Source organism: Coloeus monedula (assembly GCF_965178545.1).
Source record: "Coloeus monedula genome assembly, chromosome: 4".
NCBI classification, from domain to species: Eukaryota; Metazoa; Chordata; class Aves; order Passeriformes; family Corvidae; genus Coloeus; species Coloeus monedula.
The window spans coordinates 16,724,165-16,750,227 of NC_138784.1; the positions used below are offsets into that span (position 1 = coordinate 16,724,165).

At 46.3% G+C, this 26,063-nt stretch overlaps 1 protein-coding gene across 1 annotated transcript in view; it reads right to left on the minus strand.

The window, feature by feature from the left end:
* Nucleotides 1-26,063, minus strand: part of DENND2A (DENN domain containing 2A) — a 58,350-nt gene that overhangs the window by 20,958 nt on the left and 11,329 nt on the right. Inside the window, exons 2-8 of the mRNA XM_082280948.1 lie at nucleotides 13,561-13,659; nucleotides 10,754-11,965; nucleotides 9,617-9,744; nucleotides 6,258-6,379; nucleotides 3,703-3,900; nucleotides 1,709-1,802; nucleotides 384-434 (exon numbers count right to left, since the gene is read on the minus strand). Coding sequence (XP_082137074.1) covers nucleotides 384-434; nucleotides 1,709-1,802; nucleotides 3,703-3,900; nucleotides 6,258-6,379; nucleotides 9,617-9,744; nucleotides 10,754-11,965; nucleotides 13,561-13,631 — 1,876 coding nt within the window. The 5' untranslated portion in view covers nucleotides 13,632-13,659. The remainder of the gene's footprint in view (nucleotides 1-383; nucleotides 435-1,708; nucleotides 1,803-3,702; nucleotides 3,901-6,257; nucleotides 6,380-9,616; nucleotides 9,745-10,753; nucleotides 11,966-13,560; nucleotides 13,660-26,063) is intronic.

A 26,063-nucleotide genomic window follows, 5' to 3' on the forward strand; every position in this document is an offset into this window, starting at 1 on the left:
TGGCTGGTGGCTTTTCTCCCTTAGTAAGCATGTGGTGAGGTGTCTGGACATCCAGTCCCATGCAACACTGCTTCTGCCAGTCTGGTCACACATTTCTGACTCTACACTTAAAGGAATCTCACTGTATCTCATCAGTGTCCAATACTCCTCCTGGGAAAGTCAGTCAACAAGGAGCTTTGATGGGAGTTGGAAGAGATGTTTGTTTTGGGCTCCTATAGCCCACGGATTTTCTTCTGCAGCATTGAGATCTTTGTCTTCTCACTGAGTTCTATGCAGAAACAAGGTCCTTCTCCAAAGGCAGAACACAGAGGAGAGATCTTGTCCCAGGACCTCAGAGCAGAGTTTATCAGGAGCCATTTGCTCTCTTCACACTTTTGCCTTACCTTTCAGCTTCTCTTCAGTGTCACTGTCTGATTCACTGTTTTCATCTGTAACTAGGAAAAAAAGAAAGGGGAAGATAATTAAGGAAAATATTTATAACTGTAAATTTCTTATCACTGGCATGAGAAAGCCAGGTCTGGAAACTTCAGGGGGAAGCAGTTTAGGTCCCAAGGGCCTTGTTCTCTCCAAGAGTCCACATGCCCACAGACATTTAGCTTTCCAACCCTGGTATCCTCCCATTCATTTAGGGAAAAAACCACCCAAATAAACAACAACAACAACAAAATCAATTTTGCACAGCCAGAAGAGTTGCATAAGAATAAAATGCCAGGACAGTATTTTATCCAAGTCTGTATAAGCACAACACCAAGGCAAAATACTTGTTAATATGCACTAGTTTGTGGGACGTGAGATAAAACCAAGAAAAGAAAGAAAGAAACAAAAAAATTATCAGACTGAATCAAACTGAAGGTCTATATGGTCCAGTGATCTGTTTCTCTGAATGATGCTTTTGATGCTTCAGGGAGGGGTATAAAAAGTCTGGGATGCCTCCTCTGAAAGTTCATATAAACACACTCATCCACCCTGTGGCTGTCTATGCTTTATGAAATAGGATAAACAGTAACAAATAATTGTGGGAAACAAATAGAGGTGGTCACCTTTTGCTGGAAATTAAAGTGTTTTGGAAAAAAACACTGCATTGGAAAGACAATCTTAATTTTTAAAGAGATGCTTAAAAGTAATTGCTCTGAAGTGTCTGAATGCTTTGGGCAAGTTGTTAATTGACAGAGGAAGCCTGAAAGTCTCAATCCTGCTATGATGGAGATGGTCCTACAGTCAATTGTAGAAACCCTGATTCCCAACTGAGGCTATTTGTTTACTGGGATGGTGAAAGAACCGGGGCTGTTCCAAAATCTACTCTCTTCCATTGGACAGTTCACTGAAGTGACACATTCCCACAAAATATTTTGATCTCAACAAATCAGACTTTTTGGACAGAACATTCCTCTCCATAGCTTCCAGCATGTTCCAGAAATAAACATCAAAAAGAGGGGACATGTTTGGTGTGACCTATAAGGTTATCATGCAAAGCCATGGAATGAAAATGAAGCAAGAAAAACAGAAAACTTCCATTTTAATCAAAGTCCTTTGGGCAGAGGAACAGCCCTTATCTTACCAAAAAAAAAAAAGAGTGGAAACCCCAACTCAACCTTAGTCTGGACTGGAAGAAGTGCTAGAAAGTGTCACATAAACCACTAAGCCAGTCTAAAGTCCAAGGCAAGTCCTCAGGAAGTCTTAGCTGTAGGATGGTTTGGAGCTCCTTTACCTTTCCCTGAATTGCTCTCTGTGGATTGTGACAGTCTCTTGACACGTTTCTTTCCCCTCCGGGCCTCGTAAATGGCATTGATTTTCAACACAAGCTGCTCAGCAAACACACAAACAAACAAGGTTAATTTCCTCCCCAGGCAAGAAATTAAGTTAGGATTTCATGCAAAGTGTTCTTTTTCCCAACCTTGGCCATATCGAAACTCTTCATTTCATGCTCCAGGATGCACAGTTCCCAGGATTTATGCTGTACTGCCAGTGGCCATGCTCCCTCTGGTACAGCAGGAGCCCAGGAAAACAAGGCCTGAGGAAAGGCCACACCTTAATGCACTTCCACACTGTGCAGCTGTATAAGCTTGACAGTGTCCATCTCTCCATACCATGGTCCATGCTCCAGGGAGCACCAGAGGGTCCCATGGCACACTGTCCTGGTCTGCAGGTTTGGAAGCAGAAAACTGTCTGGAGGATTTTTTACACTACTGGTTTCCTTTGCAAATCCTGTCATCCCTGTCTTCCCAGCTGACCAAGAGAGAGGACATTTCAGTGTTGGGCATAGCTGGGCTTAGTGGCTCATTCAGTGCCTCTGGTGTCCCTGTCCGTTCCTGAAGGGGAGGGGAATTGCAGCAGAACCATGCCAGGCTTCCTGCTTGAGCAGACCTGCCTCCTTCTCAAGGTCCCAGGCAGGAGCAGCAGGACATGGCCACAGCATTCAGATGTATTCCATAAAGCCTGTGATCCTTCCACACATGTCCTGAGAGCTCAAGGTGAGACAAACCCACCACCTACTTGGTCAGGCATCTCTGAATGCAAATATTTAAGTGGGAGGCAGGATGCTCTGATGTGGCAGTGCAGCCTTCACACAGAAGCCCAGCTCAAGCCCCAGGTGATGCTGCCCTTGACACAGTAAACCTCAGTTCTGAGCTGGCCCTCAAGCAAGACTGCTCAGTGGCACTGTGGGGTAAATAAATACTTGGAATCCTCTTTTCAGTTGACATAAAAGTATGTGTGAACACACTGACAGAGCTCAAGGCCTTGCACAGATGTATAGACATACTGGGAAAGAAACCCCAGACATTTGCAGTCTTTGGCTCACTCCTGAAAGGCACACAGAGAGGGCATTCAAAAATCAGATATGCAAACATGAACACAGATCTGGCAACCAGGAAACAAAGAAGATACACAAACACATCCCATTTTCCCCAAATTAAAACTGTGGGTTTGGAAAAAAATCACCACAGACTGTCCCCAGTAGCCTCTGCTTGTCCTGCAAAGACCGGGATAAGCAACTGTGTTTTTATAACTGTGTTTTTGAAACATTCAATAGATAGACTCCTGCCAAACCTCATTTGGGCTGAATACACATCCTGCCAGATCTGAAAGAAAATAAAATTTAAACGGAGTAATGCTGCATCCAAGTAAGAAATAGGAAATGTTGCTGCAAAAAATGCTCAGAACTGGAGAAAAGTCCTTTTGTCACTCAATTGTCATTATGTTCATTGCTCACCTACAATCACACCTTACCTGGAATTGAAACAGTGCATGAATCAAACCAAGCAAAGAACAACACATTTCCAGAAGGAAACAAACACACAACACACAGACAATTTCTGACTGTCCCATCCAGGAAGCACAGAAGGAAGTATGATGGGGTTTATCTTTTGCAAAACATGAACTACTTTTCTGTCTTTTTTTCCCCTCGGACATACTTCAACTTCTATCCCAAAATTACAATGCTTTTTTTTTTTTTTCCCTTATTATTTATCTATCCAGAAAATCATGAAATCTCAGATGGAAAAATAACTTCTTTAAAAGGTGCAGATATGTTTGTGTGCCTTCTCCTTCAGGCAGAAAGGGGGTTAAACACAAGTCAAATCAACAGCCAGGACATCAGCTATACTGCAGGGCTGCCACACTGAAAACTAAAGAAAACGTGGTCTCATGCTCACATTCCTGCCTGGAAGAAGCCAAACAAAAAAGACAAAGCCCTGGATTTACCTTGGGAATCTTCCTTCTCCTCTTGCCATTCTGGGAGTCTCCCAAGGAGAAGAAGGTGTCATCTGGACTGCTGGGGGTTGAGGGAGGGCTGATTTTGGATGGTGACCCAGTCCCATCACGGCTCAGTTTCCATATGTCTGGCAGTTTGAAACTCCGCCGCTCTGAGTTTTGCCGGAAAAACATGGGTTTGGAAAGCAACTGGAAATGAAGGAGAAGGAATGAATGAGCACAGCACCTCGTGTATCTTTACTCTAAGATTGCTAACACTGTCACAGCAGTAAGTCCAGCGGGGCAGCCACAGCTGCCAAAACAGCCTGAGAGTGCCCACAGATTTCTGCACACGCAAGAAACCCATGCAGTCACTGGGCTACACCAGCACCAGCTTGACCAGCAACTGAACCATCCCATTTTCATTCCAGAACAGAACACAAGCTCAGGGGTTGGCCAAGAAGGCCTTGCTCCAGTGTGAAAAAAAATCTCTCAGGATTTGGGTAATCCAGAGGCTGGGATTGTAAACAGGGCAAGACTAACCAACCAACCACAAGCATTTGGGGTAAGGAGCAGCTAGCCAGGAGGAACTGAGAGCAGTGAGAGCCGGCAAAAAGCACTGTCAGTATGGCTGCCTCTGACAGGAGCCAGAATCAGATATTTCAGAGTGTACAAGAAATGCTGTTAGACAATTATGGAGACTGCTTTCCTCCTAAACCCATTAGCAGGTTCAGTGGGAGCACAACAGAAGATGTTTAAGTAGCAGAGTAAAGTTCCTAAAGTCTCTGACCAAAAATAGCATCAGAGAAGTAGAAAACTCAGCTCCAGATAAAGAAAAGCAAACCACTTCTCACCAGAAAGATGCTCAGTAAGAACACTTATCTTCTCCTACAGAACTTCCCAGTAGTTATGACAAGGTAAATTGCACCTTTTGTGGGAACTGTATCTGCAATGCCAGAGGACATACCTACATGGCACTAAGAAGTGTGGGGGAGAGTTATCCAACCTAGTTCTGAACAATTCACAGCAGCACTGTGACAGTAGCTGAGGCAGCATCACCATCTGACTCCACCAGCAGACATACTCAGCAGTTATTAGTCAGACCAATTAATTCATTCAGCTTAGCTCAGGTGTCTCTGGATTCAGCAGAAGACGCTCAGCTCACAAAAACGTTTGCCACCCACAGAGAAGTCATGTTGAAATGAGGCTGTAAGGAGTCTTTGCACTGAAGAATCTCATTCTGCACCAGGGATATGAGCTGCTACTGCAAGTCTGTCCAGACCCATTTCCCATCACTGCAGCCTGGCCAGGTTCTCCAGCAGGATGCATGCTGCATTTGCAAACCCATTAGCTGCCAAGAGAGCTGCAGCATTTTTCTGACTGATGCAGAGGGTGGCTTTTAGACCCCAAAGCACTGTGCTGTAACATAATTACTCCTGTTCAGCTCTCCTGCTGGGAACAGTATCTCTGGTGAAAGGCATTCCTGGGCAATGCTGCAGCCCCCTCTCGATAGCACATGAGGGAAATCTGGGTGCACAGGTGACTGCAAAGCTCTCTGAGGGAAATCAACCTCATCCCAACACTCATTCACATGGCCCCTTGCTGCTCTAGACCTAACTAGCAACAAGGAGCATGGATTGAGAACCACAGAACAATTTTCACATTAAAGAGCTGAATTATCCAAAGACACCTTAGTTGCTGATTAAGGTGGCTGGAAAAGAGCAGCACGTCAAGAAACACTGCACATAAAACTTCTGGAAATGTTGGATAACAGCTCTAATAATAGTTGTTACTAGGAAAGCATGAGAAAACCCCTTGGTCAGGAAAGCTGTGTTTAGATCCCTGCTATCCACTCCGAACCCAGCTGCTGCCAAGATGATTTTGGCTGTCATGCTGTCCCAGGCTTGGACTATCTAAACAGACAACATGAATCAACCAAAGCAGCTTGGGAGGCTGAAGGAGCAGGGCTGGCCTTGGAAAACCCTGAGCTCTGAGCAAGCGGTGCCAGCCAAAGTTTTACCTCTTCTTTTGGTTCCACGGACAAGGAGGAAAAAGGCACCAAGCTGTGAGCTGAGCTGTGGTGGGGACACCCTTCTAGACTGGCCCTCCACCGAGGGGACTGCACTGCATTACTTACCAGCAACCTGTCTCAGCATGGAGAGAGCAAAAAATGCCTCCTGAGGCAGGGGGGCTGCAGAGGCACCCGGGCACCAGCATGGGCAGACTGCACTGCCCACAGACACTGAGAGGAGGCTGCTGCAGGCCTTGATTACCCAAATACTTCCATGCCCTCTTTGAGGGGAGGAAGGTCTTCCCACACCGCCAGGGAAGGCAATCCTGGAGTGAAAAAACAAGTGAAAGCAAACAAACCATTTATATAAGGGAATGCTGGTTTGTTTGTTTACCTCACTGAAGGGCAGTAAATCTCTTATCACACTGTGTTCTGTGGCAAAAGACATAAAGGAAAAATCCCTAACATGATGAAGGTTTCACTTTTTCCACATAGGACCTGGATTTCACCCAAAAACTTTCTGGAGCAGAAGAGGTGGCCACTTGAATCAAAGTACCTTTGTGGGAGTCCCAGGTACAGAAGAGGTGGGGGATGCTGGGAAGGTCAGGACACATTTTTTCCCCAAACAGCGGCTGTTGGTCTCGATGTCTTCATAAGGGTTTTCCTTTGATGGTGGATCTGCAGCAAAGAGCCAAAGGCAAGAGATTGTAAGTGCAGAAAATCTCTGAGGTTTGTCATAAAAATCTGTTTGGGGATCTGCTGGTCTTTGCCCACTTCCCACATCAGACATAAAGACCTGTTCTCAAGCATTCCTGCAATTGCTTCATTCTCTCCATAGCCCTAGAAGTCCAGCTGCTTGCTGGGCAGTGTCCAAACCCTGACACAGACAAATGTAGCCATAGAAACGTATTATAGATACTACAGATGGAAAAGACTCTGTGAGCCCTCAAGTTCATTCTCCTGTCTCCAGAAGAGCTGTGATGTTCTCATGCACATTAGTTCATAACTGTATTTCCTTCTTTCCAGTCCTCTGCTTAGAGCTGCTCAAATGAAACTGTGAGCTGAAGCCTAGCATAAAGGTCCTCTCTCTGTTTAAGCACCACATTTAGGGGGACCGCTGCTCAACACTTAGTTGGGGCTTAAGTGGTGCCCTGCTCTTGGGCTGACTGCAAAGGATTTAATCCACTCTCTGAACATGGGTATCTGTCACACAATCCAGGATTTCAAACAAATCTATCGATCATGGAAACTTCAATTTCACACACTTTACTTTAGAAAGAGGGAAGGATGAAGCCACCCAAAGTCAGGATGCTCTTGCCCTGGAAGAGGATTGGGGGGAGGGGATGTGGGACACAACACACACCTCTGAAGTAGATGTAGGTTCCTTCCTTCCCAGTAATTCTGGAGATGAGGCACACAACTAATTTGAGTTTTAAACACCCAAAATCATATATAATGAACTTCTCATATCCCACTCTTCAGCAGTGCTGCGGAATGTAAGCCTAAGCGTGTTCAAAAAGAACACAACTCTGACAAAGCAGGTTGAGACATCTCCACCTGAGCATCTAAGAAACCACTGACAAAGGCTTAGCCCAAGCATCTGCACAGGCAAATGATGTGTTATGATCCTTGTCTCTTCATTGCCCTCATTTCATGCCACATCCCAGTGGACAGCTGGGACTTGAAGCACCTGCCTTTCTCTTGCTGTCACATAATGCTTGGCTGAGAGTAAAGTCTGGGAGTCAGTGGTGCTGCAAGACACTGCAGCAGGAGCAGTAATGGCTGTGGGATCTGTCTAACCAGTGCAATCCCACCTGCCTGCCCAGCTGCGGCAGCAGTGCAGCTGAACTCTTGAGACAAGGACACAAACCCAAGTCTTTCCCAGCACTGTTCTCTGCACTGGCTGGTGACACCCAGTGCTCAAGAGGGGGATCCAAATTCACCACAGAGGAGAAGGCAGGCGGGTGTGACACCAGCAAAGCAAGGCTGCACTAACACTTGGTCAGCAGACATTCTCCTGTCCCGGAAACTGGCTCCACTTTCTAATTTCAATGGCCTCTTCAGTACTGAAAACATACTTCAGCTGCCATGCAACTGGGAAGACTGGAGAAAAAAGAACAAGCTTGGGTTCTGTTGCCTGTCCCACCCTCAAACTGCTAAATAAGTCCAATTAGCTTCAGTCTAGAAGAAAGGACACCATGTCCCTCCTTTTATACAAATAAACCTAGTCATCCAGCTGCCAGCTTCCAATATTCCAGGTAAGCAATGGTGAACAGGGGAAAAAAGGGTGCATGAAGGAAATCTGTGTGACTTGCTGGGAAGTGGAACCATTATCCCACCAGCAGCCAAACCTCCCTAAGTCACACAAGTGTGTGCATGTGTGTGCTTGCACCTCCTGATGGACACATGTGACTGTCTGTGGGCCAGCAGCAGTGTCCTGTGGCTGAAGTCTTGGTTCCCCCTCCACTGGTGAGGTTTGCACAGGTTGCTTGTTTTGTGGATTAAACTTGTCTGTGGTCTTGTGAAAAACAAAACTGCAGCTTTTGATTTTGAGTTATCCCTGTCCACCCCTTTTCCCAAGCTTCCATGGTAACACCACCAGGATTGCAGGAACCAATTAAAGATCACTGACTCCAGGCAAAGCCTTAACATGCAGCAAGAAAACAAAAAACCAAACCTGTTCTGTTAGCTGACAATTACCCATAACCTCGTTTTCTTCAAATCTTTGCAATTAAAAGACAGAGGGGAGAGGAATTTCAGGCTGATATTTGAGTTCCCTGCACACTTGGGACACAGGGGTGTGCTTGTGTTTGAATAGATGGATTTGCCTTCACAGCCACTCAGTAATGCTATCCATGTTATTCCAGCTGACAAGGTGACCCTTACTCAGTAGTTTCTGAGACCTCCCATGATGCCCCAATACAAAAAACCCACAGCAGCTGCTTAGACACTCCCTGTTCCTTTGGGCCCCCAAGTGAAGAGAAGAAAAAAAGCAAACACAAGGCCCTTAGCTCCACAAATGAGGCAAACAGCTTCAAAAATGTCAAAAAGAATGGATTGGACTTGCCTTGTCTGCCATCAGTCCCAAAGGAACACAATTCCTCTAAGAGTCCTTTCTCATCAACTATGATCAGATTTTATTCATATCAAAATAATAATGCCTGGGCTGCTCCTGGGAAAGTGCAGCTCCTCCCACGCTGAACAACACAGAGCACCTTTGTAGGATTACAGCTGCATGGCAAGAGCTGATGCAGCTATTCCCTTCCTAATCTGCTGAACTCAGCCAAGAGATTCATGCAGCACCAGCCTACAGCTACTAAAACTCATTAAGGCTTTTTCAAGAGGGACACTTCTATTCTACATTCCATCAAAGGCCACCTAACTCACAATATTAAAAAACACTATATTCATGGAGAGTGTTACAGGAAATAATCTTCAAAATGGCATTGATATGACACTGAAGTTAGAGAACTAAATAAAACTCAATTTCAAAGACTGTGGGACTTAGATTCTTAATTGCAATGGTACCTGAAGCCATACACAGTCCTATTCCTGAGCTGTGGAACTGACCTCAAGGCTATGTTTTCAGACTGTTCAGACTGACAAAATCACCACGATGGACAGATCAGAGCTGTGAGAATTAATCCACAGGACAAAAGGAAGGCAGAGGAGAGACGCCAGCAGAAAATAAAAGCTGCTTCCCATATGCCTCAGGTTTGTCTTTGAAGCTGATGAGCTTTGAAGTATCCCATCCATTTTTCTTATTACTTGCCAATAATATGTGCAAAATGTGTCCTGGTTTACATTTGGATAATAAACATACTTTATTCAGCACCTCTGCTGAATGCCTGTTGACCACGAGTCCCTGCTACTCAGGACTAGCAGTCAGCTCCCTTCCTTGGCCACAGTTCCTACCCAGGATGTCTTCATAGACGTTCTCCTCAGATAAAGTGCGTGTGAGGGCCAGCTTGGTCTGCGCGTACCAATCCACCCGGCCATTCTCGGATGATGACTGCAGCAGGTCTTCAAACTCATACGATTTCCTGCACAACAGAGAGGGGAGGAGGAGCAGAGAGGAGACTGATGCAGTTAACCAGCATTTATAACCAAATTACAGCTAATTCACTTCTCCAAAGTGCCACACAGCTGGCAAAGTAAATTAGTGAGAACATTTCACAGCCTCATCTCATATAAAGCATGAAAAAGCAACACTGAGATTGGCTGGTTTTATCAGCCACGCAAATAAAGGCATTTGGGGGTGCCATAGATAATCTGGGTTGTCATGGCAATAGCACACTGTGAAGATGCAAGTGTTAAAAGGCACATCCGGGAACACGGCACAGAACCTTAGGACATGAGAGGTCCCATTTACAGCACAGATACCACCCTCAAAAGGCATAAGAGGGCCCCAAAATCAGCTCTCTGAGCAGCACAGGAAAACAAAACTTGCTTGCAGAACAGTAGAAAGTAAAACCGTGCCTTTCATGAGCAAACCTAGCAAGTTGATTTCCTTTCTGCAACTGAGCCAGGAATTTTTAAGTGACAATTTATCCAGAGGGCATTAGAAAAGCCGTATATTTTATGTTCCCCACCCCAAAAATGTGTGACAATCATGTGGGAGGGGATAAAAGGCAAACAAGCACTCCGGAAGAATATATATGCATCAGATTCACTGAGGTTTACTATGGACAGTGAAAATGCTGCAGCAGAGATTAGAGATTATCATCACAAACTCTGTTCCAGACCAGCTGTGGTCATTTTGTAATTAAATAGTTTCTGCTAAGAAAACCAAAACAAAACCCCAAACCCTTCAATTTTAGGCTTGAAGGTTAAGCCATGTAAATACAGTGACCTTGAATCTGCCATGACTTATTCCTCCACAGTTACCCTGTGGAGTTGTGCTGGTCACTCATACATTCTCGGAGAGATGACTGAGTGCTGGTTATGCTGGAGATTCTGAGCAAAAAGGGAAGATTTGTCTCTCTGAGAGAAAGATGGGAAGGTGGACTCCACCATGAAGACCAACAGCTTCACGAAACACAGCCCAAATACCTGTGGTCAGCATTGTTCTTGTGCTTCCCGCTCCAGAGCCTCCTGCTGACAGCTGATGGGGGAGGAGATGAGGGCAGAGGAGGGGGAGGAATGGATGGCAGAGGGGGTAAGTTTCTTTTATTCCTAACTGCTGGCACCCAGTCCTCTTCCCCCTCATGTTTGAAAGTCCGCCGAGGCTTGGGCAGTGGGTTGATGAAGGGCTTCTTCTCTGGCACCCCTGGCTCTGTGTACACATTCTCCATCGTGCAGTGCTTGGATTTCACATGAGAAGATCTTATCTCTTCTAGAGTCCCAAAAATTGGCTCACTGATTTCAGAGTCCACGCCAAGAAGCCTTTTGTTGAGCTCAGCCCCACATGTGCCCTCATGGCCCTCGGGAGTGGTGTGCCCTTGTGCTGCCTTCTCCTGCAAGCACTGTGGGGAATAGTAAGTACCAGGCAACTGCGGCTGCAGCTCTGCTGAGCCATCTTTCAAAGCCTGCTCTAGCTTCTTGACCTGACTAAGCACTGAAAGATTCTCCTTCTGGACCTCCCACTTCCCACCTTTCACCTCCTTGCATTTTCCAGGGCTGAACTCCACTTCCTCATCCTTCGGCGCTTCCCCCTTTCGCTCTGCTGCTTGCCCTGTGCCTTTCTGAGTTCCTGCTTTCCGCTCATTCTCTTTGCCTGCCCCTTTGCACTCCAGCTCCCAGCTCGTAAGTCTCTTGGTCTCCACTTTCCGAGTCACCAGTGCTTCCCCACTCATCTTCTCAGTTACACAAGGCATCTTGTGCTCCTCTTTAACTCCCGGCTCCTCCTCTCTGCGAGGAGCAGACTGCGTTTCCTTTTTCCCTTCCCATTCTGAAATTTTGTCCTTGATGCTGAAGGACTTATTCCTCAAGCCAATTTTTCCAGGTGACCGTATATTCTGAGTGCCTCCTATCTGTCTCCTGATGATTTTATTGTTTTCTTTGACATTCAGATCCACAGATGGGTCACTGATGATCATTTTAGGACTAAGCATGTTCTGCTGAAAGCAGTCGAGCCTTGGATCCAGCATCAAGTTCTCCAAGGCTCCCAGTGGGTTCTTCACCACAGGCGAAACTGGTTCCGCTTCGGGTGTTAAACCCAGGGCAACAGAGGAATCTTCAGAACATTTCTCACCCAAAAATCCACACAAAGGTCTTTCTAATTCCTTCACAGCTGCTGTACTGTTTTTATCTGCAAGCTTGATCCTGCATATCAAAGACAAAAAGGGAAGAAACATTCACAGCCATTGCTCATCCTCAGTTTAATTCATCAGCTCCTCAAGTTTTACTCATAAAGCTGATGGCAGAGGATGCTCAAATCAAGCACTTGACATGGGCTTAGAGGGGAGGATGCTCAGGTAAAGCTCCTTCTAGCGAGAACATACTGCCCTTCTCTCATTAAAACTAAGACGAGGTTTGAAATGGAGCCTTTCTCTGTGGCAGAAGTAGGTTGCAGGTGAGAGAGGTATTTTTTGTACATCAGATATGCTGATCCCAATGAGAGGTTCACCAATGTGTGTGTGTAGAAGTGCAGCAGAGTTTTTGGACATCATGAGGCATTAAGCAAACATGAAGTGGACCACTTGCAAACAGCAGCAAAATTACTGCTGTTACACAGAGGAGAAAGCATATGGTACAGCTGGCATTCCTCCAGTGCCTGCTCAGAGGATCTCTCTCAGTCCATCCTAATGTTCCCCAAGTGCATATTGATGCCCAAAGACTGCACTTTTATTATTCCATTTCTATGGGCTCTACCATCGCAGTCCACACGTGGGCTTAGGCTCCCATGCACCCAGGCACACTCCCATAGCAGAGATTCAACATCTCAGATTAAACACCTTCACTTTTTGGGTCCAAAGTGCAACAAAAACCCCAAATATATTTAGTCTAGGGATTTCCAAGTGTGTGATATCACAGTATCAGTACTGTGGTATTTTATCAATATCCAGCTGAACAGGCAGCTACTACAACACAAAATGTTTCTGACCTGAAGCACTTGGCCATGTCTTTGAGGTTTGCCTGGGAAAGAGCACCACGACAACAAAAGGTAATTACTGGGATGCAAACCCATATCATTGGTCCCATTTAACCACAATTCCAACACTAAGATTCAACTTGGGAAACTGTCCCATTAACTAAAATGTGTCAATTGTGCCTCTTCCAGAACTTAGCAGTCTTTTAAGAGCATCCATGGGGATACCCTGTGTGCTGGCAGGCTTGGAACTTTGTCCTGAAGCTAAGCAATGCTGGCAGCCATTTCAGACTTGGTTGTGGTGCAAATTGAGTCTGGGACAGGTTTCTGAGTGGAAACAGGACCTGAGCCAGACCTGTTCTTCCTTAGACTCACAGATATTTAAACCCTGGCTGTGGCAGTAACACTGTGCTTTGGTTAAGAGCTGGCACTGTGAACACCAAGGTCTTTCCCAAGATGGGCTTAACAGTGCCACTGGTGGTTGGACCTCAGAGTAGAAGCCATCCTGCAATGGGTGGGGACAGTGGGGCTTGTCTGAGGAGTCCCCAGAGATGAAGATTTCAAGTGCAGGCGGGGCAAACACTAACAGAGATATCATCAGCACAAATGGTCTTGCCTTGGGGCAGACCTTTTCCAGCACTGTGAGTCTGGAATACTGGAAGTCTGACTGAATGATGTAATACACAGAATCACAAGATGGGACCTATGGAGTGAGTTTTAATGTGGGAGGAGAGAGGGACAGTGCCCAGCAGAGGGAAGGTTTCATTCCTCTGGTTTTCTTTGTGTTGGGGATAATAAACACTGGCACTGGAACATGGAAAGCTCTCACCTCTCAAGAGACTTGCAGACAGCACCCCCAGACTTGCTGCTCACATCGGCCGCCTTGCTTGCTGTCATCATGTCAGCACACAGCAGGGCAGCAGGTCACCTGTGGACAGACACAAGGAAGAACCATTGCTCTCTGCTCAGCATCCTTCTCTTTTCCTTCTACACACACACATATGTTTCTCCTTGAAATCCAGGAGAGGAGCTGAAGCAAGACATGACAGCTTTCTGATGACAGTCCAGGCTACCTCCCCTGCAAAATGGGAAGAAGGGTGATAGCATTACCCCTCAGAAGTCCAGTGAGGACTTGACAGGTTTTGAGGGCAAAAATTGTCTTTAATTCAGCATCAATTGCTGCACCTTGACTTAAATATGGAGCACATTTCAAGAAGGCTTTTATTGTTGTCAAAATCTCAGCAGATTTAGGGGGTTTTTTCCCCCTTGCAGAAGACTAAAACAAAAACCATTTTAAAACAGCCTGTGTTAAGGCCACATGTTGTTGTGAACACATGAAGTGGTTGCTGGGCATGTAACACTGTCACAACATTTGCAGCTTGGGACAGAAAACATTTTAGCCTGAAGAGACACTGCACTGCAGCCACTGGCCTTCTCTCTGGTGGGCCATGTTAGCCTGCTACTAATCTCATTTCAGAGGACAACTCCTCGTGGGGATAAGATAAATCATTCACAAAAATGAGTCATTCTGTTTGCCCATGATTTCTAGCACTCATGGAATGACTGTCCCTCTCTTTGAGTGCCACTGTTATCTGGTCAATGCAACAGACTCCATCTCCATTTTATTGCACTGCAATGCTCTTTTTTGTTAAACAGAAAATAGAGCTATTCTGTTACTCTGCAGCACCATCTCTGCTCACTTATAAGGGTGGTCTGCCTGCTCTAAAGCATTGCAATGACACCAGGCTCACCATCTTGTAGGCAATACTTGGAAAAGGCTCTCAGATCTGTCCACTGGCTGGTCTGCCAGATGCTGCCTCACCAAGCCTGGCATTTGACAAAACCAAGTGCCTCTTGTCATTAAAAAAAATATAGCCCACCACACCAGAAACAGCAAAGAACAAAAGGATCTCTCGTTTCCACTGTTCAAGTTTTTGGGCAGAGAAAGGAAAAAAGGGGTGGGGGGAAATCAGTTTTGTTTGTTCACAGTTTTCTTTCCCTCCTTTTATTCCATACTGGCAATGTTCCTGAGGCGACGAGTGAACTCTGGGTCAACTCAATGTGTACACACTCGGGGCAGCTCATTGCTAACCATTTAGCAGACTCTTTTCCCAGACAATAAACCCCCTTGGCTTCTCTCCCTCATTAGTAACTGGAACAAACACCCACTTCACTTCTAGACACAGAGCAGCCTTGCAACACTGTCAAGAAAATTTACCAGCCCAAGGAACAAAATCTATTCATCTATCCGTTAACTGTTATGGATCGAAAATAATGAAAAACTAATGATACTTGTGGCCTTGGCCAAAGAATGACTCACCCAGACAGCCAAAGCAGATTCCTGCAAAGCTGCAACAGAGTCTGCTCTGCACTTTACAACACCCCTAGAGCAGGGACAGTCTCTTCTCTCAGCACTCATGTGGTGCCTTGCAGCTCCTCATCACTGCCATTCGCAGTAAGAAAAACAACATTTCTTGTGTCCACACACACAATCCCTGTGGCTCTGCTGAAACATCGAATATTCGCTGGGGATGCACTCCTCTGTCTTCATAACATCACCCAGTTTCCCCATGAGGAAACTCCAGCTCTCAGCCTTTCACAACACCCCCCTAACAAACACTGCCTTGAAAATGGACATCGGGGTACAAGCAGATGTGTGCTCATGCTCAGCACAGCCAGCTCCCTGAGGGGCCCCCTGTGGGACAGGCCGAAAAGAAGAGGATGCAGAATAAGAGGGGCACTTGTTTCCTCATCTGTGCTGGATGGGACAGACTCCATCAGCTTTGGTTTGCAGAAGTGAGCCACAAAACAGCTGCTGAGTGCTGCAAGAGTCTTGTGGGAAAGGAGCACCACTGCAAGTAGCAGATCAGCATGACTTGGAACCAAGGGCACAGGGAAGTCTGTCCCTTCCAGGCACAAGGGTGGCTGGAGTAACCAAAGGAACACACTCACACTAGGCAGATTAAAGAGTGGTCCAGGAGCTTCCAAAGCTGTGACAACAGCCAGGTATCTACTGACACCCTCACTGACAACACTCACTGCTTACGGAGTAAAGTCATCCCTAGGAGATACATGGGTGGCTGCGCCTTCCCTCTGGGTAGCAGGGCACACATGGTGCCCTCAGCATCACCTAGAGGATTATTGCAGCACATTAGCTGGTTCTGCTCAAAAGAGTAAATATTTATCCAAACACATTGGAAGACACATGAGGGGAAAACGAGACACCTCTGGAACGAAACAGCAGAAAATAGTAAGGTATCTCTCAATAAGTCCAACAGTCAAATAATTTCCTGGAGCCAAGCATCAGCCCAAATGAGCTTCAGAGGTGATATGATCATCTCTTCCAATAATAAGATAACTAGAAATAACTTGCAGGCCTGACCCACAGGCATTGCCAACACGTGACCAGAGGAATTGTGATGGCAATGATGGAAAATTGCCTCCAGTAGACAAAGAATATCTACTTTTGTTTTCCAAGTTTTGGCTCCACAAGGCACCCAGAGTTAACATGACAGTTCGTTGTGAAGGGCAAAGGGAACTCTTGTTCCTCCTGACTGCCCACATCTCTCCTACAATCTACTACACGCTACCCTGTGTGCTGGCTCAGGCTCTTTGGAGCATCTCTGTGACCTGCTACAGCTCACTGAAAGTTTTTGACAAAGCAGCACATGGAAGGGGCCCAACACAAACCCAGTCTGTTACAAAGGAGGTAATGAGGTTGTGTGGACAGCAGGGAAAGAGATGGAGGGCAGTGGGGAGGGAGCACGAGTGTGTGTGTGTAAGGTCAGGGAAGGGCGACCTGCCAGAGGCTGAGAAGTGTTACCTGAAATGCTTTGCTTTCCTGCCTCATGAGCAATGTGACCAGGGCCCCACAAACTGCCCAGAAGAAACAAGCAGGGCTGAGGTCAGTTAGCAGGAGACCCGACAAGGACACACACACATCCATCAAGCTGGTACTCCTTGATGGTTGCTGCTTTCTCTAAAAACCACACCAGAACTTTCTACCAGCAATGGGAGGCATGGCCCCAGAGCAACCTGAGCCTGAGACCATTGCACCTGGCATGTACATCCTGGAGCAGGACATCAAGGCCATAAAAGGGGAGAGAAGATACTGAGCCCCATTTGGAGAACCTTGCCACTGCAATTTATTCAGTAATCCCTGCCATTGTTTGGGGGAACAAAGCAGTCATCTGACAGCATTTCAAAATTAAACTGGGAAAGGAAGGACAGGGGAGGAGGCAGGAGGAAAGAGGGAGGGGAGGGAGCTCTCAAACCTGTTGGCTGGACCCTGGGAAGGATGTGAAGTCTCCCAGCGTATCTCCCACATGCACCCGGCCTCACAATTCCCAGGGCCATGTGACTGGGGCTTCCTGCTACCAAGTGAAGGGAGACCTACCCCGACCTCTCTCTTCCAAACAGAGTTCCTGCCTGCTTTGTGTTCGCAAAGAGGCGTTTGTTTACTGATCTATCACTGGCATGCAGGAAACAGCCTTGACATGAGCTGTAGTCATCTGTCTCCAGCAATAGCTGTTTGGCTTTCTTCTAATTTAAGTTTTCCTTCTGCCCCCTCCCCCCCCTTTCCCCCCCAGTGCCCTCTTCCCCACTTCCGATCCAAACGCTTTTGGAGTACGCACATCTGGTTCAGGGCACTGGATACTACGCGATGTTTCCAGAGCAACCAGTGCATAAAAAAGAGGCATGCTCCCATCCTCAAAGGGCAGAGAAGGCTTCCAGAGGAACACCTCCAGGGAGAGGAAGACGCCAGCTTTGCCCACTGCACTTGGTGCAGCCATCAGATGATGACAAAAGCCAGGGGAGCGCAAACGCCCTGCAGTCCATATCCCCAGAAATGCACACAGCCAGCACACAGGCCATACACAGAGAGCCTTGTCTCTGAGAAGGTCAGGCAGTGATGGCAGCAAGCCTCCCAGGCCTCCCTTCTTTGCCATTTTGTTCGTGGGGAATAAACCAAGCATACCTCGAAGGTATGTGGTTTGGGGACGGGTATTACCCTTGCTGCATGCTGGAGGCCATACCTCAACGTTTCCTTTGCTCTGTTTACCCTGCACCTCAAAAATTTCATCCACATCCACAAGCGAATGCCAGACACAATTCTGGTGCATATGAACAGCAAGGCTTCACAGCACCAGGAGCAACCTGCAGCTGGTCCAACTCTGCTCTAAGAAGGAAAAAAAACATGTTGTCTTTCTCCTTGGTACTCACAAAAACTGAGTAACTCCGAGCAGCCTTCAAGTAATGCCTCCCTGCTCCAGTGCTTTACAGAACAAAGGTGCAGCATAGACAGCAACAAGGAGGCAACAATATATAACATATATATATATAAAAAAAGAACAGGAAGGATGCCAAGAAGACAAAACACTAACAGGAAAAACATGAGTAAGGGGAAGCCAACAGTTAAAGCCTTCAAGGCTCCCTCCCCCAGCCCTTGCTCTGTTTGGAGCCTGTTTTCCTTTGGGGAAAGAAGCAGGCATGAGGATGCGTGCCTGGGCTCACACACACACACAGCTACTGCGTGGGCCCCATGCACAGCCCCAGCACCGGGCAGTGTCCGTGTTCCCAGCACAAACACGCTGCCTTCCTGAGGTCACTGGCAGAGTGTAACCTCAGGGAGCGAGCCCCTGCGCAGCAGGGAGGACATGAGCCAGGCAGGGATGCAGCCAGAGCTGAGAAGGGCAACAGGACCCAGGAGAGGCTCCCTTGGTGAAACAAGATGCTTCCATGGGGGAGTCACTGACCTGAGGTGCCCAACAACAACGCAGCAGCAAGGCGAGGGTTTTCTCAGACTTGAGCTCCACAACACGTGCCACGAGCCTTTCCTAGCTGACGGCCCGAACAGCTTCTCTTCAGGCAACTTACACAAAGTCCACTTCTTTCCTCTCCTGGTCAGCCCTGCAGATGGGCCACCTCCACAGCAACAGGGATTCTCAGTGCATCCAGTGAAAGGATGAATCAGCTTACTCATGAGGAAAAACCTTTCTACCAAGAGGGTGACCAAGACCAGAGGGATTGTGGAGGCTCTGCCCTTGGAGATACCCAGTACCCAACTGGACAATGTCCCGAACAAGCTGCTCTACATGACTGCACTCTGAGCATGGGGCTGTACTTGCCATCTCCCACCTCAGCTACTCTGCCATCCTGTGCTGGGCACGGTTAGTTTAGGGCAAGGTTAGTTTAGGGCAAGGTTTAAGGCAAAAGAGGACCTCTTTGCAGACACTGATTGCCTGGCTATGCGAATCTCATGAAGACTGAAGACACAAACAGCAGGATTGTTCAGTTCATCACACTTGTAATGGGATCCTAACTGTAGGTAATTCCAGATAATCAGGACCAAGTAATTTGTTAAAGAGAAAAAAGCAGGATAAACTTATGTAAACATATTGATGAACGACCAGTGACTGGGAAGTGACATACTCCTACAGTATCTTTTGGAGCCAAATCCCACACAGCCTCCTACTCCCCTCACCCCACTCTGTGCTAGCTTTTCCCTTTGATCTATCATATCTTACACCACAGGCCTTACAAGGGGGTCAGGAGAATCCCATGTGTCAAAACAAGCCGTATTTTCAAAAACCCCAAGTGGAACCGATGTACCACAACCTCTGTCTCTGTGCAAGCCCCCCCAGGCCAGGGGAACAACGCTGCAATGCGAGGAATGCGGGAACTCACCCGTGCCCAGCCTGCGTGCAGAAGAGCTGTGCTGAATGTTTGTTATGCCATGTCTTTAATTCTATGATATAATTCACTCTACTGACCTTCTCCTTCTCTAAGCACACATGAACCAACTCTGACTGCTTACATGTCTTTAATCTGACTGAAAGGATTACTACGGTTCAAGGGCCTGCCCTGCTCCTCCCCTGGCTGCCAGCAAGGTGGTCTCATCCCTGCCCTTTGTGCCTAATCATATCTGATGGTTGCCATTCACTAAGGGTGTGCCTACTTTTTTCCTCCCTTCTTGCTTTTACTGTATATCAGCTCCAATGCTTGTAAAGCTCTTTCAAGCTAGGACAAGCTCACAAGCTGCCTGGTTCACTAAAACCAGCAAAGAAATAAAAGGCAGGGGAAGCAAAAAGTTTTCTACTCAGAAAGCAACATCAGTCACCTGTGAGGGAAAACCTAATGAGCACCGAAGCACATGGAAGGAATCATAGAATGATTTGGGCTGGAAGGGGCCTTAAAGATCATTGAATTCCAATCCCCCTCACCAGGGCTGGCAACAAGACTCTGCTTGTAAAGAAGTTAACCCACAGAAATGAGAGGAGGGAGCTAGCAGGCCCTGCTGTGGGCAATATTAGGAGGTCACCCCAGGTCTCAACTTCATCCCGAGACAATCCTTACTCTGTAGTAAAGCAGATGGACCCTTGAGAAACTACTCTCACCTCTTGTCCATCGCTTCCCTCCACCAGCCATTTGCTGAAGGTTGTAGGTCAAGCTCCCCAGGGACATCACCAGCATCACCTGCCTGACACAGGGAGCTGGAAGGACAGCACATCTGGTAACAAGGTAGCTATAAAAACCTCTGCTGACCATGTGCCAGATGAAACTCTCTTCCCACAGAGCCCTGGAAAAATTAGGATAGAGATGATTGAGGAATGGCAAAGGACAAATTCCTGATCCAAACTGCACTTCTGTTTCAAAGCATAGGATAAGTTTAAGCAAAAGAAAAGCCTGATGTTCTTTTTAAACACAGGAGAAGCAGCAACAATTTTCTCCCCAGGCTCCACGCTGAAACAGCTGAACCATTTTGGCTGAAGGCTTTCAAAAGTAATTCAGCCAGAGGCAATGCTCAGCATGGAAAAGTGCAGACTGAAACAAAAATAAAATCTTGACCTGAAGAGAGTAACTAAAAACAAGGTCTCACAATGTGAATTGTCTTCTGTTAAAGGTGGGGCTCGTTGCACCCACTATTATTAAGCTTGTCCCACATTTCCCATTGTCTTATTTTCTCTTTGTTCTTCCCTCTAAACTCATAACAAACAGAAAAAAAACCATCTCAAACGGTATTTGACAACTCTTCAGTTTCCTTCGGCAGACACACCCTCAGCTGAAAAACGCATCATTTTCAGGGTTAGCTGTGGGATGTTACATGACCCTGTCAAAAGAAGCAGAAACACTCATTTTCTAATTCACTGCTCCCAGTCACAGATTTAGTCCTGCATGCACAGAAGGTAAATACTGCCATTCATCCTGGTTTGTACGACTTTGCTTAGAGACATGAGGAGCCTTCACTCCTGCAGGTAGGTTAAAAAATAGTAAGAAAAAATTCACATGGAAAGGAAGAGAATGATTCAGTATTTTCCAATCTGGCTGCTAAAATGACTGCAATGCTTAGTGCAATTCTGTGTTTCAGGCTATGCTTTATACAAGGAAGTAATGAAAAAAGATTGCAAAACCCTGTAATTCCAGGTGAGGAGACCAAGACCCTGAGAAGTGAGGGCAGGAGTCGAGGACAACTCTTCTGGGACAGCTCCTGGCATTACTAGATCATCTCCCTGTGCTTAAGGCCTTGTGTTAGCTCATGTGTGCACACAGTGGGGTTGCTCATCCCCTTTGAAGGGCTGATAGTATTTGCTTTTGCTTTGGAGCCTAATAAATGAAAATTCAGTTACTTGAAGTCAAGGCTGAAGAAGACACTGGTGGTGTATCCCTGCTTGCTGATTACATCAGTGGAGATGGTGATCCATACCTGGTTTGTTTGGCTTTCAAACTACCCACAGAGAAGACGACTGTAGTCAATACAGAATAAAACAAAAGAAATATGGCCCAGATTCACACAAAGTACACATCTGCCAGCAGAATCATCTATCAGCCACATGGAGAGACAGGATTCCAGCAGATGCAGTGGAACTGGCTTCAGGCCCCAACAAAGTCAAAAATAAGTTGGCAAATACTCATTTCTACCAGTGTAGCTAACTGATGTAGGTGTTTTTCCCTTCTCTAATAGGAATGCTGTGTTACAAACATACCAGTCCTACACCACCAGTAAATCACCTCTAATGTAGAAGAATTGGAAAGAATTCAGGGTTATTATGCTTATAAGAAACCCAAACATTTGACAGCATAGGAAACAACCTGTCACTAAAAAATAGTGTTCAGCTCATGAACCACACTGGAATTCATTTTTGATGTGGTGAGATAATCTCTGCTATTCTAACATAAATGGGACCCAAAGAGGTCCATTTGAGAGCAACTCCGCAAAGAGTTTCCTGGCAGGAAGACAAATTGTCTCACGTTCAGAAAGGAAATGAGAGCATTAAAATGAAGAACCTCAACTTCTTCCAAAATAAGTTATCATCAGGGAGACAAATGAAGCCTCAGCAAATCTCTCCTTCGGTGGCCTTCACCCTGCAGGATGCTGACTCTTGTCCCTCCTGACGAGGATTTAGCACACAGCTTCCTGAAGTGTCCATCACCACAACCTTGGGGCACCATCTGCATGCTCCATGAGACCTTCCTGTACCCGCTCCAAGTCCATGACCTCCCACCACAGTCTGTCTCTATCAAGCATCACCTTCTGAGCTCAAGCAAAAAGTCACCCACAGATTGCCTTTCAGTTCAGGAGACCCCGCTTCCCTCTGGCTCGTTCAACCTCCTCTTTGCTCCCCCTCACTCTCCCACGTATCTTGGCCATCACAAAGGCAGAATCTGTTTATTGCAGATCTTATTCTTTATGGAACTCTTCCAACCACAGTACAGCGCATCATCCCCTCGCTCAGCCTTCCTGAGCAGAGAGCAGGGCCAGGCAGCACGTGAGCTGCCCAAAATTTAGCCATCACGAGGAGGAAACTTGCTCAGCTCCAAGGAGGAATAAACCTCTGCAAAGAAGGCTTGCATTTATTTATTTTTCCAGGAGGAAGGCTGCTCTCGGTGGGTGTGTGCGTGTGTTTGTGTCAGGACAATGGGGAAAAGGACAGTGGAGCGGAGCTGCCAGGAAACAGTCGGCCATCTGCCCGTGCAGAGAGCAGTTTTTCCTTTCCTTTTGTATTGAGAGGAATGCAGCTGAGAGCCGCCATCCGCCCGTGCTGGGAGGAAATCTGAGCGACTTTGCTTTGCCAGGGAAAGGAAGCGTGGGGGAGGGAGCCAGCCCGGTCCCTGTGGTTAAGCGGTCATTGCACTCGTGGCCAATAAAAGCGGGGAAAAAAAGTCCTACCAAAACCCCCAAATCCTAGGGAAAAAGCGCTCTTCCTCCTCCACCCTTTCACATGCGGTTTGATACTTTCTCCCTCGCAGGGTGATCCCGAGCACAGGAAGCGCTGAGGCGGCCCGGCAGAGGAGGGGGTTTGATGGGCAATGGCCTGGGGAAACCAGCACAAGGCAGCCCGGACAAGAAACCAACAGAGAGAAAATCAGCTCACATCACCGTGTTGCTTGTCTGCCCACACCCTCTCTGTAACCAGGAATTTGGCAACCTGAGCACAAAACAACGTGAGGAACAACCCTTTGCTCTTAAAAGGCTCCCCAGCCCCAGCAGAACCCCAGCAGACAAGGGCAGAGAATAAGGAGCAAGTCTGATGCAGATAACCATCCCTACATTCTGCCCCAGGGCTTCAATACAGCCTCTGATCATAAAACTTTGTAAGAGAGGGGAGAAAAGATCTGATCTCCTGGTACTGTCAAGCAAAAATGCTGGCAAAACATCATGATGGCTTGGTGGCATGTTCTTCTGCCACTTTCTGTGGTAGAAAAGCCCCAGGGAAAGAAATAAATAAAATAGAAAACTGTAAGATTTTCAAAAGTGACTACACGACTTTGAAGTTTAAGACCCATTTTCACAACCAAGGATCAGATTTTTTTTTTTAAACAAACCTTCCTACTAGGCTTGCACTTACACTTGCAATTCCATCTCCTTATTTTAACTCCCAAATAAGTCCCAGCTTTGACTGAATTAGCTCCACATTGTATTCATGTGGCGCTTAGGGACACGGTGTGGTGGCGGACTTGGCAGTGTTAGGTTAATGGTTGGACTCTGTGATCTTGGAGGTCCCTGCCAACCTAAATGGTTCTGTGACCATAGAAGTAGCTAACATTTTCAAAGAATTTTAAGCACACATTCCTTTTTCACTGACTGCAACAGGAGAGAGATCTAGGTATGGCTGGGGAAATCCAGAGCACATCTCTCCGCACCTTCGTAAACTCTGGTGCTTACCAGGCGCCAGATCCAGCTCCACAGAGCTGGCAGAGCTTGCTAATGTGGGAGATGCCTCAGATAACAGATCACAGTCCTGAAAAGGGAACTTCCAGAAAAAAGAATTAATCTATATATGTCTAAAGAGCTTCCTCATATCTGGCAGCTTGGAGGACAGACAGACAAACCTAAACCTAAGCGTGTCCAGGTCAGATCTGAACTGAGACCTGTGTGCCCGCTCCCTTTCAGAGACATGACTCAGGTTTCCACATTCTGTTGTGACTTTTTAATCTTTTTTTTCCTCATAAAAACAAAACCATTGGTGTAGCACAGTGTGTGACCTGAAGCAAATTCCTTGGCTGTTTCTCTCTTGGGGGATGAGAGACAAGATGAGAGGGAACACAGAGACTTGATATAAGGAAAAAAATTTTTTCATTATGAGGATAAAAGAGCTCTTTTCACCATGAGGAAAAGAGAGCTCTGGAACAGCCCTGCTGTCTCCATTACTGGAGGTTTTCAAGAGCCGACCAAAGCCCTTAGTAACCTGGTCTGAGCTCAGACCTGAGAAGGAGGCTGGAGTACAGGCCTCCTGTAATCCCTCCAAATCTGGATTATCCTATGTTAACATGTCATGTATTACTGTAAAAGTGAGTAATCACTCTCATTTTCTCTGTGGAAAATAACAACAAAAAAATCCCTTTCAAAACATTATTACTAGACATTTTCCTCCCCAAGTAATATTTTTTTGCCTTCCTCCAACTGATCAGCAAGGAGGCAGTAAAAAATGGCTGCCAAAACAAGATACATAATTATGCTATCCCTAACACATTTCCACTGTCTTTTGTCCCTAGTCATTCTGCAGTGCCTAGCAAACTCCAACAGCTCCATGGAAGCTATTAGGGAGGCCATGAATCTACCAATAATGCTGCCTTGGCAGCAAATACTGATGAATGCTATAAATTTTCACTATTAGAAGAGGAAAATGTTTTCTTCCTAAGTTCATTCCACTTTCAGAGAGCTCAAGGTACAATTTCTTGAAAAGCTTAAAGTTACTTCATAACTAAATTAAAAACCAACCAACCCACCAACTACAAAACAAAAGTGAGAAATACTGAAAGCACTTATTTGGGAGATTTGGTTTTTTCCTTTGCTGAAGTGTTCCTTTGGGCTTCTTGCAGCAGAAAACCTAGAAACTGGAGAGTTATCAAACAAGAACATATTGTTCACTGCTCTCTTCCAAGGCATGTGCTAAAGCCAATACATACATAAAGGACTTGAGTTTCCATTGTTTACTTTCTTTCACATACATCACACTGCTGGATAATGGAGCAAAAACAGAGCACCCATGCACAATTGTCTCCATCAGCCCTTATCTCACAACTGAAGCAGAGCTATTTGTACACAAGCTTCCAACCCAGGGAATGTGCATCCAAGTTTTGTACTCCAGGATAACCACTAGGGCATACTCCACCCAAGATGTTTGGATGTGCTGAACTGGGCCCTGATACTGTTTATTGTGCACAGAAAAACCTCATTACTACAAAGCAGTCAGCACTGACTGCCTTTCACAAGAGCCCTTTTTACAGGAACAAAATATCAAAGTAGGAGTCTTCTGGAGTTAAACCCTTTGCAGAAGCCCTGTCTGCTGAACTATTCAATAAACATCATCCCCTTTCATCTAAAATGCTTATAAAGATGCCATTTCCAGTACAATGCAAGGGGAAATCCCAGCTGCACTGAAGGTGACTGCAGTGATTATGGTGTGACTTTCATTTCACCCTCCACATTCACCTCATTTCTGCTCATCCCCAACACACATGTACCTACAGAAACACAAGCAGAGCCCCCTCTGCTCAAGTCCATAAAACCTCTTTGGATAAGATGGGACAACTCTTACAGGTTCTCACGTGATGTTAGAAGAATGCAAAGGTTTCCTGCACAGCAAGAGATGAGGTCTCCCACAGCAGAGGGCCAACACTAGGGTGACCCACCTGGTATAACACCCTGATGACTTGCAAGCTGCTCTGTGAAATTCCCATCCCCAGTGTTCCAAAAGCATCAGCCTTACACATTCAGCTTTGAAGATCTGGCTCAGGAAAGAGGCTGTCTATCAATGGGTTTTCCCCCCCAGTAAAAGGTGGTGACTGCAGCAAATGCACATTTTCCATATATTAAATACTCTATGAGCA